This window comes from Octopus bimaculoides, chromosome 14 (genome assembly GCF_046866305.1).
Source record: "Octopus bimaculoides isolate indiv1 chromosome 14, ASM4686630v1, whole genome shotgun sequence".
NCBI classification, from domain to species: domain Eukaryota; kingdom Metazoa; phylum Mollusca; class Cephalopoda; order Octopoda; family Octopodidae; genus Octopus; species Octopus bimaculoides.
This window is the reverse complement of record NC_142941.1, coordinates 3,663,626-3,683,176: the sequence shown is the minus strand read 5'-3', so window position 1 is coordinate 3,683,176 and position 19,551 is coordinate 3,663,626. Positions and strand designations below refer to the sequence as shown.

Below are 19,551 nucleotides of genomic sequence, written 5' to 3'. Positions count from 1 at the left end.
GAACCAATATAATTAAATAACACAATTTATTGAGTGTGGAAGTCTGCTTTCACTCATGTGTCTTGATAAATATCATCATCATCGTCGTTTAACGTCCGTTTTCCACGCTGGCAGGGGTTAGATGGTTTGACAGGAGCTGGCAAACCAGAGGACTGCTCCACTGTTTATTTTGGCATAGTTTTTACAGTTGGATGCCCTTATTAACACCAGCCTCCTTACAAAGTGAACTATCACTCTGTCATAAATAGGTTTCTGTTTCTTTCTTCTACAACAATGGTTCTCAACTAGAGTTCATAAAAGATTGGGGGGGGGGATCCACATGGATGAGACAACTCACTGTTACACTCGTACTGGCAACGGCCACGCTCAAAATGGTGTATTTTACGTGCCACCTGCACAGGAGTCAGTTCGGTGGCACTGGCAACGATCTCGCTCGAATGTCTTTACACGTGCCAGGAAGGCGATGCTGGGCACAGGTGCCATGACAATTTCGCATGGCATTTAATTATAAAAAAACCATACGCAAAACACCACTGAATGAAGAAGACATAAGCTCTGTACTTAATGTGTACTTTTTATTCCATTATATGTAAAATACACTTTATTGAAATAAAAAAGTTTCCAAAATAAAAATAGATTTAATATTTGGATGGTAACACTGCAGAAATTGTGAATGACAAAGAGCATTATCAACAACCAGAAATACATGAAATAGAATATTTTTGTCTTTACAATATTTTAACTTCCAATACAAAATTATGTGAAAACCAGTCTTCAAACAGTGAAGTAATCCAAGTATCTTTATTTTCTTCTCTAAATGACTAGAAGGGTAGCCCTTATGGAGCCCTTGCAATGCTTTTACCTCCAAGCAGTAGTAACAGTCATTACCTATTTTAAAACCTTGCTTTGCAGTCGTTTTTTTTTCAATAAAACCAGCCATTGCTTACAATAAGTTTCTTTACAGTTACCTCCTTTCATATCTTTAAGTGTCTTAAAAACAGACTCTGTTCTAGGAATATTTAATTGTAACTGATAAAAGCTCTTCCATGTGACCTATGAGGCTGACCACCTCTTTCTTACACACCCTCATCAATTGTAATGAATATGCCCTTCTAATTTCATTCAAATATTTTTCTTTATTCATTAAAATCATAAACACAGTTGACTGACTTAAAAGAAATTTTAAGGCTCACTTCCTCCGGCTTTCTGTTCATTTAAGATTTCATACTTCACGGCTAAAGTTATTCTTTTCTGTTTCGCTATATTATCAAGAGCATTCAATGCCACCATACAATCCTTTCATTTGAACATACTAGAAGCAGCAGGGTTTCCAAATTAAAATTCACTAAAATTGCTGGCCATAATCTTGGACATCAAAGGACAATTCACTCAGGAGTAAATTATGAAAACAAATTTAAAAACCAAGATGGAAACATGAAATGAATTTTTGTATATTCACTGCTACAATAACAAAATAATATGGTCTCTGAGGATTGGCTGCAAAGTTCACAGGCTGAGCAAGACACTCTCATGGAATGTGACCAAATGATGTTTATTTTTCAACATAGTCCCCCTCACGGTCCACACACTTCTTCCATCGGTGTTGAAGTGCTTGGATCCCATTGGTGAAGAAACTTTCATCACGTTGGTTAAAGAAGTCATCAACTGCAGACATAACGTCATCATCAGTGCGATGCTGCTTCCCAGCCAAGTGTTTTTTCATGTTGGGGAACAGATAATAGTCAGATGGAGCCAAATCAGGAGAATAAGGAGGGTGATCAACCAGTTCAAAGCCACAATCATGCACAGCAGCCATTGAAACCAAGGATTTGTGTGCTGGAGCATTGTCCTGATGAAACAAGATCCCTTTTGCCAGTTTCCCTGGGCGTTTGGTCTTCAAAGCCGTTTTTAACTGCCTCAGCAAGTTGGCATAGTACTCTCCATTGATGGCGTGCCTCTTTTGAAGATAGTCAATAAACACAATGCCTTTTGCATCCCAAAAAACTGAGGCCATCACCTTCGCTGCAGATGAAATATTCTTGGCCTTCTTTGGTGCAGGTGGGGAGGTGAGTTCCCTTGTCTCAGGTTCAAAATGATGAACCCAGCACTCACCCTGGGTTAGGAAACGTTCAAGGAAATCAGCTGGATCTGCCTCAAACAACGCCAGATTTTCCCGTGAGCTGATTAACCTGGTGTCTTTTTGATCAGATGTCAGAAGACGTGGCACCCACAAAGCAGAAACCTTCAACATGCCAAGTTCTTTATGCAGAATATTCTCAACTCTCTCGCGGGATATGCTAATAGTATTGGCTATTTGATTTATAGTCAACTGCCTGTCATCCATCACCATGTGGTGAACACGATCAATGTTTTCCTCGGTGGTGGCAGTTGCAGGACGTCCAGACCTTGGGTCATCTTCGAGATTTTCCCTTCCCTTCCTAAATTCAGCTGCCCACTTTTGCACTGTCGATAAAGCTGGAGCATCATCCCCTAATGTAGCAACCATGTCAGCATGAATGTCCTTGGGGGCTAAACCCTTTTTCTGCAGGTACTTGATCACACCACGATGCCAAATTTTGTCCATTTTACCTGGAAAGAAATAATGCAGTTATTAATAAGAAGTGTTGAAATTAATGCATGCAATGTTTTGTTTTTTCACTTTAAATATATATCTATTTTCCTAAAACTTATGAGGGAAAAATCCGACGTTGTGAATTTTCCGAAAGTCCTCTCCCACCCCCCACGTTCGTTTGCGCAATATTTTTTTTTTTTTACATATTTCGTTTTCTACACACTTCCTTACACCTAGTAGGCCAGGCTTTTTTTATATTTTCGTTAACGGGTCTTAGAACTTTATATGGATCGAAATATTCTCAAAAAAATTTTTTTTAACCGAAAAGGCTTCTGCTGTGATTTTTTTTAAGTGCGTAGAAAACTAAACAAATTAGCCAAAATCGGTTCGGATGTGGGGGAAGTTCTTCATAAAAGGTTTCCCCTCATTAAAGGTAATGGTGAAAAACTCCCGGTAAAAACGGAGAAAATCCAACTAATCCGGAACTGCGCCCCTCGTTTTGGAATTATAATTCCCGTTGAATGAAACAGAGGAATACATTAAAGAAAAAAAATGAATTTAAAAAAAGAAACCCACCCATTTCCTAACACTTTCTAGCTCTTCCGTAAGAGAGAGAGTATATATATATATACACACACACACGCACAAAGGTGAAGAATGGTCTCTATACATAGTGTGTTTGTTGTTGTTTAACCAAGCGAGTCATGATGGAGCAGAAATACAATGAAAAGCAGTCCAGTCTTGACCACCCTGTCATTTCAGAAGTATGCCGAGGACTACATTATCTTTAAAGTGGTATTTCTCTTCCCAAGAGAGTGAAGCTGTGATGTGAAGTGGATTTAGCTGCTATTTTGAGTAGATTGGGCGACCAGGAAGACCCTCGTCGATTCTCTATGAATTTAACCAGCTAAACTACAACTATGCTTGAATATTGTTGAATTTAGATCACTTGTTAATTAATTTAGTAAATTTAGAAGAGACAGTTTTTAATTAAAACAGAGTGAGGACACTGTCAAACCAAATATATTGTAGCCGGACGGCAATAAGACTGGATTTGACTAAATGGGATGAAATAAACAGAGAATCAGAAAACTTGGAAATCAAACACAAACGTGTATAAATATCGTAAACAACTGTATATAATGTACTTAATAAAGGATAATATTACCTTCCATTTAAAACAAAGCAACTTAAAGACTGAATTAATGAAGGTTTGGAGAAATAGACGGATGAACAAGTGAACTTAGAAGCGCGTAAATGAAAGATATGGAAGATGCTAAGTGATGAAATATGTGTTAGACTACGGAAAGCACAAAGCGAAGTAACTGATGACTGTATCGAAAATAATACTCGATGATGGGAAAAACAGCGGATTTGTTGAATCTTTGGACAATGGGACAAAATGTCTTCCAGTATTTAATTATGACTTTTTACGTTCTGGGGAATAAAGTAATTGTCAATTTATAACAGACAGCTCCTTATCATTTGAATGTCTGCTTTTCAGGGATAGAAATGGGTTTTATGAGCTAGAGTAAGTTGCAGAAGGCAGCCACCACCCCTGCCCTCTGTGAGCTGAAAAGTAGGGGAATGCTGTCCCCCATTCCCATCACTGCTACTTTTCCATGCTTTCATGGATCAGATGTGACTTCACTGAGGAAGAATTTTCTTGACCAGATGCCATTTCTGTCACCCAAAACTGCACAATACTCGTCTTTGAATTTACACATAATCACATGGAAGTGTGTTCCTCTAAGATATTGCTGACACATCTGAGATAGAGCACTTAGGGAATATAAATATTTTAGATGACCATCTCATTGATAGGAAAGCCCTCACTAGTGCAGATTCTTTTCTACTGTAGGCACAAGAGGTGGGAGGGTACGACAGCTGGTGGTCACTCAAACATGGCTTCTTAACATACACCACACTTTCAATGTTTTAGGTGCCTCATATAGCTGTGTGTATGGTCCACTTGCTCTTAACACAGTGGAACAGCCAGGGGGAAGAGATGGCTGAGCCTACACTCAGCTGGTAGTTATTTACAGCTGAGCAGAGTGGAGTAATGTGAAACGAATTGCTTTTCTCAAGAATATAATTCACAACCCAGTTCAGAAATTGAACCCAACTTCATATGGTCATGAACCAAACACATTAACCACTAGCCCATGTACCTTCCTTGTGACGGGTAGCCATGATTTATTTGGCTTTGTCACTCCAAAATACCTCTCAACACCTAGCATAAAGCCACTTCCCTCGATCAAAGTGTCTTGTCTTGTTAGTCACTTGGTGACCCCACGAGTGCCACATAAAAAGCACCCAGTACACTCTGTGAAATGGTTTGTGTTAGGAAGGGCATCCAGCTGTAGAAACCATGCTTCAACAGACATTGGAGTTTGGTGCAGTCATCTGGCGTGTTGGGCCCTGTCACACCATCCAGCCCATGACAGCATGGAGAACAGATATTAAACAGTGATGATGATGATGTTGGACAATCTTATACAGGTAGAGGGGCAGTGATGACTTGATAATGGTTGAGTTTAGAGGAGAGAAAGAGATCAAAGATGCCTGGACTGTGTGAAGGAGGACAGTGAGTGAAGAACAAAATGTAAAGCATTGCTTCTTAAAATGTGGGGTGGGGAATTGTATAGAGACGGGTACAGCAGGGCTGACAGATGGACATTTTTCAATCTTTTTTAGGTGTGTGAATCACATAAAAATCAGTTATTTCTTCATTCCATATTGTATTTTGAAGTAATATAATACACTCCCAAAGTGTAGTGGGTGCTTTTTATGTGCCACCAACAATGCTACATTATCATGATACTGGTGTTCTCTCTCTCATCCAAATATAAAAGACTTAACCAACCACGTAGAGACATATTTGGTTCGTCTTGAATTAAGTCGTTTCTTTTAATTTGGCACAAGGCCAGCAATTTGGGGGATAGAGGGAAATGAATTATGTCACCCCCAATGCTCAAATGATACTTGCTTCATTGACCCCCAAAATGATGAAAAGCAAATTTGACCTCAGAATGTAAGAAGTTAGAAAAAATGCAGTTAAGCATTTTGTCCAGCACAGTAACGATTCTACTAGCTCCCAACCTTAATTTAATTAATAAAAGAAAACAAATTGGCAAAAAAAAGAAAAGAATGTGAAGAAAAAATATATTTTTATTTCAACAACACTAAAGAAAAATTGTACATTTTTGGACAAATGAGAAATATCTTTACAGCTTCTTGGTAAAGGCAGCTATCTTTTAGCTTGTTAGTCTCTTTAATTTACATGTCTGGAATTTTCTGCACTAAAATATTAATTGCCCTCATCAGATTCTAACTTTGTTCAACAATACATTGAATAACATATTGTTAATAAATGTTGATAAAACTTGCAATCATTTCGTTTTCCAAGCTGATTCCAATTGAGAAAAGCAAAACACAATTTGAAATTTTAAAAGTTGCTGATTTTTCCTCAGTCCAAATTGAAAATGGGAAATCTTAACGGGAGCAAAGCATTTCTTTGTACAAGGGATCCCCTGCAGAATATGACCTCAAATTTTGTTAGAGCCAAAACTGTTGGCTGTCTCAACTAAAAAAAAGGGGATTCCATCTACAACTCAATGGAACTCCCAAAGTTGCAGTTTTCTACTGAAACTGCCACTCTTTGCACCAGTTGACAAGAATACATCATCAATTCAGGTGATTCCCATTCACGCACACAGTTGTAAACAATAATTGTAACAGAGAGAAATATTGTGGAGACACACTTACATACCTTCACAGCTTCATTGAGTCTATGAAGTAAAACTCTTGTTATAATGGACATAAATAAAAGCAAAATTAAGAACAATTATGTGATTAATGTAATTAACTTTCTTCTATTTTAAAAAATGTCTTCAATTGAAATGATAAAACAGATTTTTTTTTTTTACATTTTGGGTCTGAAGGAAGGGACAGTGCCCTTTGACCTATACAGACCCTTGGAGGTTGGTGAGATTGATGTCATTAATGTTCTTGCAAAGAAAGACATCAACAAGGAGGGAATTCCAAGGGGATGATGTTCTGGAAAAGGAAGGATTGCGTGAGTGATGGGGGATGGGAGGAGGACAGGAATGTCCAAATGGAAGTGACATGAGTCCAGCCAGCTCTGAGGAGCAGCGGTCAAAATAGTAGCAGTAGAAAAAAAAGTGGAGAGAGAAGAGCCTATGGATGAGAGGCCGGAGTATAATCTGAGAGTCATGACTTGTGCCCATTCAGTCAGGTGGTGGCTCTTTTCCAGATGCAATCTAGGCTGTATGTTTGCTTGCAGAAGCAGCAATGCCCCAGATGAGAGAGAGAAAGCAAGCAATACTCCATTGTATGTCTGGGATCTATAAATTATTTTCATTCTTTCTTGAAACTAAATAAAATGTTTTTAAACCAGATTGACAAAAATATCATTTTCATTGTCTTCCAATCCAAGTTATTGCCATTTCTAAATCATTTTTTCCATTGCATAACAAAAAGGAAGATCCTTCTAGAAATATTATATAATAATTTAGTGAATGTAGAGAATAGAATTCACAAAATATTGCCTTCTTCATTTAAAATTCACTGAAATAATTGGGCTGAGTGTATTTTTGGAAAGAAATCATTTTTACATCTAAACTTGTAACTTTATTTAATGTTCCCCTTAAGAAAACTTATCAAGTGATAAAAACTAAACCAACAAACAGTTGAGTGAATTAGGGCAGTTTTAAGTGAGCCCTTTTTTATACTGGAATATTTCAGACAAAGGGACAACCTTGAAATATCAGTTTTCTCTCCTCCCCTCAAAATAGAAACTCCATTGTCAAATTGTCTTCATAGAGGCAGATCACCACCACCACCACCATCAACTTGGATTCTGTTTTTCTATCTGAAAGATGGTTTGAAACTGATGTGAAATAAACCTTTATCCGAAAGCTTTCCATCCAGAAGAGAAGCAGGAACTTAAATATACTTCAGCCATTGTTCGTTCAAGACCACTGAATGGTAATGGATTGCTGTGCGAAGGAGTTGGTTTGATGTGTAAGTTGATGATTACAACAGCCATGGCCTGACAGTCATCAATAGAAGAAGCTGTCAGTGTTGTTCGTTTTTGAAATTCAAATGGGGAGTTTGATTACTGGCTTCATATAGCAAAAATGGAAGTAAGTATGACTACTACTCCTCCTCCACTTACTTGAGTGTCACTCAATTCAAAGTTAACCTGGAGAGAGGGATTTGGAAACATTTGACAAGTTACAGTGTTGCTGCTGCTGCTACAGTTAACTCCCTTCGTATACATAAGCCTAACTCTCTCTCTCTCTCTCCCTTTTATTAAGAGGAGCCTAGTAAGTTTCACAGTGAAATACAGAAATCAACAATCCTGTTTTATTGGTCAGAAGTTGTGAATGCATTGCTCCTTGCTCAAGGCAGCGTCAAGACTCAAACGCAGCAGTTTAACTGCTGCACCAATATGACATACAGACACACCACATTGTAGAAGAAAATTATGTTAATATAATAGTTGTTTTATGGAGATTGTGCGATGATATTGATCGAGATAAGATTGAAAGTGTTATACAAGAAGATAAAACATCTGGCTCATTAGGAAGATGTAATGAAATATGTTTTAAGTGTTCATTTTCGCATGAGATTTCTTATGTTTCAATAGGTGACTGCCATCAGTAAACTTCTTGTCACAAATGTCACAGCTATACGGCTTCTCACCTGTATGTATTCGCTGGTGCCTGCGAAGGTCAAATCCTCGAGCAAACTTTTTCCCACAGACATCACATTCGTAAGGTCTGAGGCCGGTGTGGCTACCTCGATAATGGGAGTTCAGATGACTGATCTCACCAAATCTGAAGCCACAAATAGGGCATTCATGTGGTTTTTCTCCCGTGTGGCTTCTGTGGTGACGAGTCAGATCACACCGTTTTCTAAAGCTCTTCTCACAAATATCACAGACGAATGGCCGAATTGAAGAATGCGTTAGCAAATGAGCCTTCAAATGACTATTCTGGAGAAAACGCTTATCACACTGCTCACACTTGAATCGTCGTTCACCAGAATGCGGCCGGTTATGAGTATGGAGATGGTTGCCTTTAGAATACAGATTCTGACAGATGTCACAAAAGTACAGTTTGCTCGTTTCACCTTCCACCTTCACTTTAACAGCTCCTGATTGGCTGGTTTTATTATCCTGACATGGTTGATTGGTCATATTGTCCTGACATGGCTGACTGGTTGTATTGTCATGACATGGCTGACTGGTTGAACTATCTTGACATGCTTGCCTGTTGGCCATGTTATTTTGACATTGTTGTCGACTGCTACTTTCCTGGCATGCTTGACTAGTCATATTGTTTCGACATGGTTGATTAGTCCTATTGTCTTGACATGCCTGATTGGTCATATTGTTTCGACATGGCTGACTGGCCATGTTGTTCCTGCATGTATGACTGGCCATACTGTTCCTACATTGTTGGTTACTGGTCCTGTTTTGACACTGACTGGTCATACTGTTTTGACATAGTTGATTGGTAATATTCTGACACAGTTGATTGGTCATATTATTCTGACATGGTTGATTGGCCATATTGTTCTGACAAGACTGATTTGTGGTCCTATTGTTCTGAAACGCTTGGCTGGTTGCGCTGTTCTGACACGGCTGACTGGTCGTACTGTTCTGAAATGGCTGAATGCTTGCATTACCTTGAAATGCTTGACTGGTTGTATTACTTTGAAACGGTGGACTGTTGCTGTTGTCTTGAAATGGCTGGTTGCTTATATTGTTCTGAAACGACTGAGAGCCGGTGGCTGCAGGATTGAGCAAGTTCTTATTGGACTTTTTGCAGCCCTGCATCATCGCATCCACATTGGCAGCAGCAACAGCCCCACCAGCGTCACTTTCACTGAGGTTCGGTATTGGGAAGAGGTCCATTGTTACAATGTTCAACTACTACCAGGACAACATGCCAGTTACAAAACAAACAACTATTCTGGCTATTGGTAGAGTGCTGTCTGCAATGTTGCTATAGAAACAGTCTGATAATTTTCTATAAGATGACCACCACTATCTAATGACACAATTTCTGTACCATTCCACTTTAGCCAAAATGACAAAGCGAGACAGACAGGGAAGTAGCAAATCTTACAAGCTGATTTTTTTCTTCTCTCTTTTAAGGAATCTTTGAATGTCTTAACATAACAAGGTTAAAGTTAGTGTAATTAACAGATTGGGTGAATAAAGTGGACAGAATTAATTTAATTATAGAAAACAAATGTGGTTCATTTCAGGATGTTCATTGTATGTAGAACAATAGAGGATATGTTGAAATCTTGCAATTCTTTCTGTAGTTCTATTGGGACATCAGACTGACAGACTCAATGCAGTGTGGAATCTCAGCCACCTGGAAAACAACGAGAAAAAGGAAATCAGTTGTAAAATTGAATTTTATTTAAAACCAAGACAAAAAATATGTTTACCTTTTACTTGTTAAACTATGGCCATGCTGGGGCACTATCTTGAAGGGTTTTAGTGAAACACATCAACCCTAGGGCTTGTTTTTTTCTAATCCTAATACTTTATTGGTCTCATATGCTGAACTGCTAAGTTACATCAACAAACAAACCAACACCAGCTGTCAATTGCAGGAGGAGGAGGAGGGGGGAGGAAACAGGCAAACACAAAGACAGATATACAGATGGGCTTCGTTCAATTTCCATCTACTAAATACCCCAAGCTTTGGTTGGCCCAGGTCTACAGTGGAAGACAGTTTCCCAAGATGCCATTCAGCAGGACTGAACCCAGAACCAAGCTTCTTACCATACAACCACAATCTGTAAATCATTCGACCAAGACTAGCCATAAACATTGTGCTGTAATTAACATACACGTCATCATCATTGTTTTAATGCCCAATTACCCAGGCTTGCATGGAATGGACACAGTTGATTGAGGCAGATTTTTTATGGCTAGAGGCCCTTTCTGTTGCTCGTTTCCAAGCTAGATAATATTTCTCCATGACCAGACATGCTCTTGCCAGAATATTGGAAAGGAGTGACACTCATTGGCAATTATCACATCATGTCAAGATGAGGAAAAATAAACACACGTACACATGAAGGCCTCTTTCAGTTTCCATCGACATTATTCATTCACAAAAGCTTTGGTCAGCCTGGGGCTACAGTAGGGTTGAACTTGGAACCATGTGGCTAGGAAGAAAGCTTCTTCTACAGTCACCACACAACACATTTTCTAGGGGCAGAAATAATTTTAACAAATCAAGAACTTATGTTGTACAGCATTTGCTGTACCACATATAAAAGAAGGTTTTTTTATAAATGAAGATATATTTTCATCAACAGATTTATAACTTTAAAGCTGCAATGATGAGCAAAAAAACCCATTAAATTCAATAGAAATTCATTTACATTTTGGTTGGGATTTTAAAATTGAGTAGACAGATGGTGCCTGATAAATATGTATTTTCACAAGGTGATTCCATATCAGGTGTTTCTAGCTGTTCTAAATTCTGATGAATATTTGTCCAATCTTGTCTATTAGATCAGCTTTTACGAGCAAAGACTTAAGTTTGTTGAGATAAAGGTCAGGGTTAGGAAATACTTGAATCTCCTTGTACATAACATCACATTAATGAGAGTCTGTTGGTCAAGCTATCCTCACAATTTGATTTGCAGATTAATAACTTTTAAATTAATTATAGTGTTGTCATAAAGACAGTCCAGTTTAATCAATTCAAAAGAGACATACATTGTCAGCTGCCATAACTTGTATGGTACCAGAAGACATAAGACACTTAACTATTTTTACAATTCAACAGCCTCTTATCATCCAATTAGTCACATCAAGTGATGTGCTGTACTTATGACTCTCGTTACTCCAAATATTATTTTCTTGCTCATCATTTTCCCATCACATTCAATGATGTCACAACTTTTAATTGTCCTCAAGTTTCTTAAATATTTCCATTTTCATCACCTTCAGTCCTCTCCATACCACAACCACGGGGTCATAGCAGTTGGGCCACTCTATTTCATTAGAGTAACAACAGTTGGACCACACCTTATTTTATTAGGGTGACAGGTAATTTATTAAGGGATCTCAGAGCACCTCATGTGTCTGTCAACCAACAAGCTACTTAATGGATATGGAATTTCTGTTCCAGCATCAGTATTTGGCCCCTCCACCCAATGCCAAACAACCACTGTCTGGTTTACAGACAATCTCATCAATGGGCTTCCTTGGCCAGGAAACACACCTGATCTGAACATCATACAGAATCAGTGGGTAACACTTGTGGTTGAATAACAATCAGTCCACCAGAGAGTTCGATCATTTCAATTGCTTTGAATAATGATGAAGATAACAGTGTTATTGTTGTGTTGGCTGCCTACATCACCACCACCACCACCACCATTTTGATCTTCTTGATGCTCAGATCAATGACAAGTTAAAACATTAGATCCTACACTCTTCACAGAAGCTGAACTTATCCAACTACTCTGGGAACTCTAACAGATTCACAGCAATTCAAGAGCCTATCACAGAAGAAGTGATAAAGTACCATTCTGATTTCGTTGATTAACCCATTCCTCACAAAATTTATGGCCTTCTACCTACATTGAAAACAATTATTATTATTATGATTATTAAAAAGGCGGTGAGCTGGCAGAATCGTTAGGACGCCAGGTGAAATGCTTAGTGTTATTTCATCTGCTGCTACATTCCGGGTTCAAATGCTGCCAAGATCAACTTTGCCTTTCATCCTTTTGAAGTGAATAAAGCAAGTATTGGGACCCATGTCATGCAACCAGTCTCTTCTCCCAAAATTACAGAGTTTATGCTTAGAGTAAAAAAGATTATCATCAGCATCACTGAAGACTGAGTCTCTGGATTAGTTTGTGCTATAATTCTCATACAAACACCTGGTAATTCCCAAATGAAATTGGGTCACATTAATAAAGATTAAATTTATGTCAGTGTCTATTGTTCGTTTTGTGTTTTAAGTTCAAACCTCATCAAAACCAATTTTCATCCTTCAGCAGGTCTTTCACTGGGTTCACTCATTAGACTGCGACCATGCTGGAACATTGTCTTGAAGAACTTTTAGTTGAATGAATCGACCCCTGTACTCTTTTTATCTTTTTAAGCCTGATATTTTTTCCACCTATTTCTTTTACTGAACCACTAAAGACACGGGGACGTAAGCACACCAACACCAGTTGTCAAGTGATGATAGGGGACACACACACACACACATATATACATACAACAGGCTTCTTTCAGTTTCTGTCTACCAAATCCATTCACAAGGCTTTGGTGAGTTTGAGACTATAGCAGAAGACACTTGCAGTGGGACTGAACCTGGGACCATGTGGTTGGGAAGCAAACTTCTTACCACACAGCCATGCCTGCACCTAGTTAATAAAATGAAGTACCAGTCATATACTGAGTTTTATTTAGCATTCCTCTAAAGAATCCAAAACGTGAACAGAATAAGGTGCCAACCTATTAATAGTCATTTTGCTTCAATGCCTCAAGGTATGTTCTAGCTCTCTGACCTTTGAGTTCAAATCAAGTCACGATCACTTTGCCTTTCATTCTTGCAGGGTCGATAAATAAAGCACTAACCCAGTACTGGGGTCAGTTCTACTTCAACCACTGGAAAAGTCATCACTACCTCACAAGTAAGAAAGAAAAAAAAAATCCGGAATTGGATAGGTTTTTTCCCTTCATTTTTTGGTTCCAGTATTTTCTGTGTTTCATTCCACGGCAATTACAATTCCGAAACATCTGGCCTTTTCCTTTGTCTTCCCCATCCCACCACCATTTTGTGCCTTCTTTTCCTTCCCCATGAGATAGATATACTTATTCCAAAACACTGTTCCCTCTCTAGTCTTCCACACGAAATCGGCTAAGGTGAGGCAGGACAAGGACGGACTCCATCGAATCTCAAATATACCCAAGACGCCGTATGTCGCGGCGATGCACCAATGCCTCCCCCTTCATCACGAGTTGAAGGTCCCCCGTCAAGACAAGTTATTTAGTTGCCACTGTTTCGTTTAAACACCCACGCATTGCTGGCACTAAATTGTTTTTTCTGCTGACATCTTTTGATAATAAAACAATAAATGATCAATACTTTTAATAAGACTTCTATAATATGTATAAACGAGAGAGAGAGAGAGAAAGCATTAAATGTGACACAGATATATATATATCGATACGTCTGAAAGGGAGGTAATCCAATTCCTACCTGTTTGACACAAATCAGTGATGTCATTCAATAAGCTAGAAATAGCAGCCAACTTTCTTTCAAATTACACCTGCCGTCTTAAATAAAGGATACATTGGACAAAGTAATCGTAGATATACATAAACTGGAATAATTTGGATGATAATCAGTCTGCTGGATCATGACGAAGGCTGGACTTGGAGGCTAAACAATACCAACCCGACCGGATTATTTAGACATCATGTCATTAATTAATTCACAACTGAAATCAAATTATTGACACTCAAAATTATTTCAGAGTGATGTCCTGCACATCTTTGATCACCTGTGGCTGACCTACGGCTAAATAACTTACCAGACACGGGGCGTCACAGCGGCCTTATCCCAATATAATGAGAATACTTTATATTAACAATTTAAGAACCTCTGCTCTGGGACCCACGGAAAATTTTCGGGACATATTTTTAAAGAGTAATACTGTCGACGTCCGAAATACGGTAATTGAGTTAGGTCCAATTAAAAATCATCACCAATAATTAACAACCTTCTGCCATGTACAAATATCAATTCGATGCAGTATTTGAATGGTAAACTATATTTTATCGATCTCAGACGGATAAAAGTCTTAACTTCGGCGGAATTCGAAGTAGAAATGTAAAAGAGTGGTAACCAAATACCACAAGGTATTTTGTTGAACGCTCCAGATTCACTGTAACTATTAGAAACACGCAGACACAGTTAAAGACTGAATTTCAATTATTTTGTAATATGTATTAATTGTTGTCACATTTACAACCTGGTCACCATTCTATTCCAGTGTGTGAATAGGGTCAAATATTCTGGCTGTGCCAGTAGAAAGCTTTCCACCCATCAGCAGACCAATTACAAAAAGCGTTCCAGCTGTGACCATCCTATCTTTTCTTTGTTTTTTTTTTGTATATCAGGATTATCATTTTCCTGCCGAGGTCAACTTTGCTTTTCAGTCCTTTCGAAGGTCGATAAAATAAAATACCAATCAAGTGCTCAAGTCGATACAATCGACCTCCACTCATTTCAAAAGTTGGCTTTCGTTATTATTATTATTAAAGCTGCAAGCTGGCAGAACCGTTAGCTCTCCGGACAAAATGCATCGCGACATTTCATTCGGTTTTACGTTCTGAGTTCAAATTCCGTCGAGATCGACTTATCCTTTCAGGGTCGATAAAAATAAGAAGTTGAACACTGGGGTCGATGTAATCGACTAACCCCCATCCCTCCAATTTTCCAGCCCTTGTGTCTTTAGTAGAAAGAATTGTTATTATGAAACGCCAAACCAAATGTTTTTGCAGCATCTACTATTAAACTATTCTTGTACATTTTTCAGTGGGACCGATAAAATAATGGCCCGATAAAGTATATTAGTGATATACGATCAACTCTTTTGTTAGAAATCATTTTATATTTCATGAAAGACACCAGAAATGGTGTCTGACGGACCACACTGAAACAGAAAAACATTTATACTTTAGTCGCATGGTTAATGACTAATGATTTAACATGACAACCCCCACCACATAAGTTGTGTAAGAAACACTGATTAAAGGCCGAGCTAACGGGGGAACTCCTATCTAGGTGACCTGCTAGAAATAGCAGTCAAATTTACTTGAAATTATACTCTGGTTTTTAAAGAGACATATCAGATAATGTGCTCCCAGATATCCCCCATAAAACAGAGTGGTCACGGTTGGAATGTCTTTGATTATAGTCTGTCAGCTCGATCAAACCTGATTTGGGGTTAAACAACAACGCAACCTGCACAAACCAAACACTGAACGGGCCAACGGTGACTCTTGTATATAGTTCGTCTATATGCTAGAAATAGCAACTAAACCTCCCTCAAATTGCACACCGTCTTACAAAAAACAAAAGACATACAGAACGTGGTCCTAAATACACAGAAAGGAAGACGGGATGGTCACAGATGGAACGTCTTTTGATTACAAGGTCTGCTCGATCAGAGCTAATTCGGTGTCAAACAATTGACTAAAGTCGGTAAACTAAAACACCTGCGGCCCCTTGGACTAAGTACAACCTCCCCATAAAAGACTGCGGAGTTAAAATGGGGGACAACAGGGCCACAGTTAAGATTAACATATCCTTAGAGGTTAAATGAGGATGGAATCACATTTATAGAAAAAATATTAAAGCTATTTTTTAAAAAATCTCTGCTGAGAGGAACACGAAGACTTAAGATTTACCTCATCTTTAATTATAATTATTTTTATATTTGACAGTTTCATCTCTCGTAGTCTGTGGTGTGGATGATGTTAAATACAATCCCTAAAGAGTGACCGAAAATGAAGCGAAAATTTGGTCAAATTCACAAACTACAACGATTTATTTCCTTAACTACAATAAATAAATGATGACTTTTGTTTCCAAACATAGGCCATTCCTAGTAACAGTCAACACCATGCTGTCTGGAAGTTGTTTTTCTTTGGAAAAAGTCTCTAATATGAGCGTAATTAAACAGGATAAGTAATAAAGCAAATGTGTGAGAAGACGAAGAAATAGGTGAGTCGACGAAGGTTGGCTGAGATAATAAAGAAATCCGATGGGGAAGGCCATTCACTACTACGCAGCTTGGAATCTTTGAAAACAACATGAGAGAAGAAAAAGAAGCGATTAAAACAAATATATCGAGGTTGATCTTACCTTGAACAGTGTAAAACAAGCAGCAACGCTTCTCGAATAAAGTTGGAATTCAATAAGCTGGGCAATAATGATGTAATGTGAGTTATGACGGGGGTTAATATCTAATAAACAAGAGATGTTTACATCTGGAGTTGGAGAGAGAGAAATGAGGCAAGCAACACATTAGAGACTGAAAGGTCATGTGAGGGAGAGACAGGCGCGCAAATTAACACACTATGGAAGACACGACACGTCTCCATAAACAACGGTCAAACTGAATCATGATGTCAGTTGATTGTTGTTGCCTATATTCAATTAGACCTAATTAAATGGTTTTGTAAATATGAACTTATATTCTTATAGCCGGTGTTTATTATTGGTTTATTACTACTTGCTTTTGTTGTTGTCTTTGTGATGTAGTTTCTTTGTTGGATAATCGATTTAAATCACATAGGTACTTCCGTACTTACAGCATGTGATAAATTATTTCCCTTTATAAGAGCCTTTTATATAAAAAAAAATCCATTATACTCTTATATAAACACACAACTACATATTTAAATATATATATATATATATATATATATATATATATATACACACACACACACATATCTATCTATCTATATATATATATATATATATATATATATATATATATATATATTATATATATGCACACACACACGTATGGATACATATATATTATATATGTATATATACATTTATATGTGTGCATTTTACAAACAAATATATTGGATAAATACACATCCTTCCATCTCTCTTTCTCTCTCTGTGTGTGTGTATGTATATATATATATATATTATACATACATGGGTACTAACGTATGTTTTCGAAACATCGATTAGAATAGTGTAACTGCAAGTGGTGTGACTATACAGCAGAACGAACTTCTCTACAATAACTACTGACTACTTGGACGACAGTGGAAATGTTTTTACGAACTAGCATTATTATTCTGTAAGAAAAACCCCTTGAATAGGGACTGCGAAACTTGTTCAGTTCACTGTCCATCTGATACTAGACACTAATATATTTTACCGTCAAGTATTAATCAGAAAAACGGGCCACACAACACTTTAGAACAATACACGGGACATTTTAAAGGAGTAATTATAAGTATTTATAAATACTTTTGGAATAATACAGCCCTTTAAAAATCTCCGCATATCTTGGCAAGGAGGCGTCCCCCGTTTAGAAGAGAAGTTATAGAATCGATGAACGATGGTACCAGTGTTAGGTTATACAGAGGCAACCTGCAGTCTGAAGGACCTTATTCTTGACACTGGCAGAAGTATAACTACTTTCAGTAAATTTGGTCTAAGAATAATGTCTGAAATAACAATTTTTGAAGTTTATTTTAATCGTAGACAAGCAACATCCACATTTCTATAGTCACTATCATTGTGGCGGCGAATTGGCGAAGTCGTTAGAGCGTCGGACAGATGGTTTCGCGGTATTTATTCTGGCTCGCTGCGCTCTGGGTTCAAACTCTGCTAGGCTCAACTTTATTTCAGCCTTTCAGGGTCGATGAAAAAGTACTTATCGAAGGCAATTGATTAGTAGAACTGTAAGAATGTCGGACCAGATACCTTGTAGTTCAAACCTGGCTTACGTGTGTGACAGACGTTAGTTACTGCCTGGTTTAACACCACTGGCTCCTTGGATCCACTCTGTTGCAAGCATTTCATAGGTTTCATCGTCATTTAGCGTCTGCTTTCCCTGCTGGCATGGGTTGGACAGTTTGACAGGAACTAGTAAGTCAGAAAACTATGCCAAGCTTTATTGTTTGCTTTAGCATGGTTTCTGTGGCTGGACGTTCCTATGGTTGTATGAGGTCATGAGTACTTCATTCCATTTTGAGATCCTGATGTATTCGTTGTTTAGTTTGAATGTCTATATTCTTTTACCATAGGTCCATTCTTTTACCACTGGGCCATTGCTCCTCCACACACACACATGCATATATATATATATATATATATATATATATATATATATATATATATATATATATATATATATATATATATATATATATATATATATATATATAAAATTATGCTCCCAGTTCAGCATTCTGGCTTTTTTTCATTTTCCTATTATTTCTCCACGTGCGGTTAACACAACCCCACTATTTACTGACTTATATATATATATATATATATATATATATATATATATATATATATACATACATATATATGTGTGTTTGTGTCTGTCCTCCACCACCATTTGATAACCAGTGTTGGTTTGTTTGCATCTCTGTAACCTAGTGGTTCAGCAAAAGAACCAATAAAATAAGTACCAGGCTTAGAAAGAAAATAAGTCCTGGGGTCAATTCATTCGACTAAAAATTCTGCAAGGTGTTGCCCCAGCATGGCCACATTCTAATGACTGAAACAAGTAAAAAATAAATAAGTTTGTATGCATATATGTGAGTGTGTGTGTGTGTGCATATGTATGTTTATATTTGTCCCCTACAAAAACAACTGACAGAATGAGTACCAAGATTAAAAACATGTGCTAGGGTCAATTCATTTGACTAAAAATTCTTTAAGGTGGTGCTCCAGCATGGCTGTTGTCTAATGACTGAAACAAGTAAAAGATAATAGATATGTATGTATTATTAATAATTCTTTCTGCCAAAGGCACAAGGCCTAAAATAGTGGATGTGGTGGTGGAGGGGCAGTGTTGGTTAATTATATTGACCCCAGTGTTTGACTTGTACTTTTATTATTACTAATAATAATAAGTTACAGAGGGACTCAAGAGGCAAAAGTCTTGGGCACAGGCAGTGGGATTACATTTATACAAAGACCTCCTTTGGTCAGGAATGACCATGGGACTGCACCGAGAAAGTTACCCTCCAAGGTACAAGTCCGAGCAAGGTTGTTTTATGGAAAACCAGCAGTCGTCCATGCATACCATGCCTCCCTTCTCCATACCACTGATGTTATCCATGGGAAAGGCAAAGGCTGATACAGCTTGGCACCTGTGACGACATCACAGCTCATTTC

The 19,551-nt window shown here is 37.8% G+C and overlaps 1 protein-coding gene across 2 annotated transcripts; it reads right to left on the bottom strand.

Moving 5' to 3' along the window:
* Positions 1 to 5,725: 5,725 nt before the first annotated feature.
* LOC106870100 (uncharacterized) lies at positions 5,726 to 16,713 on the bottom strand. 2 transcript variants are annotated; one of them, XM_089363213.1, is made up of 2 exons: positions 16,531 to 16,713; positions 5,726 to 9,987 (listed from the first exon to the last, which is right to left on the bottom strand). In XM_089363213.1, exon 2 carries the CDS (start codon positions 9,516 to 9,518, stop codon positions 8,205 to 8,207), a length of 1,314 nt encoding a protein of 437 aa, XP_089219339.1. In that variant the 5' UTR covers positions 9,519 to 9,987; positions 16,531 to 16,713; the 3' UTR covers positions 5,726 to 8,204. The 2 variants fall into 2 exon arrangements, with proteins under 2 accessions (XP_089219339.1, XP_089219340.1); XM_089363214.1 differs by lacking the exon at positions 16,531 to 16,713 and adding an exon at positions 13,858 to 13,881.
* Positions 16,714 to 19,551: the final 2,838 nt, after the last annotated feature.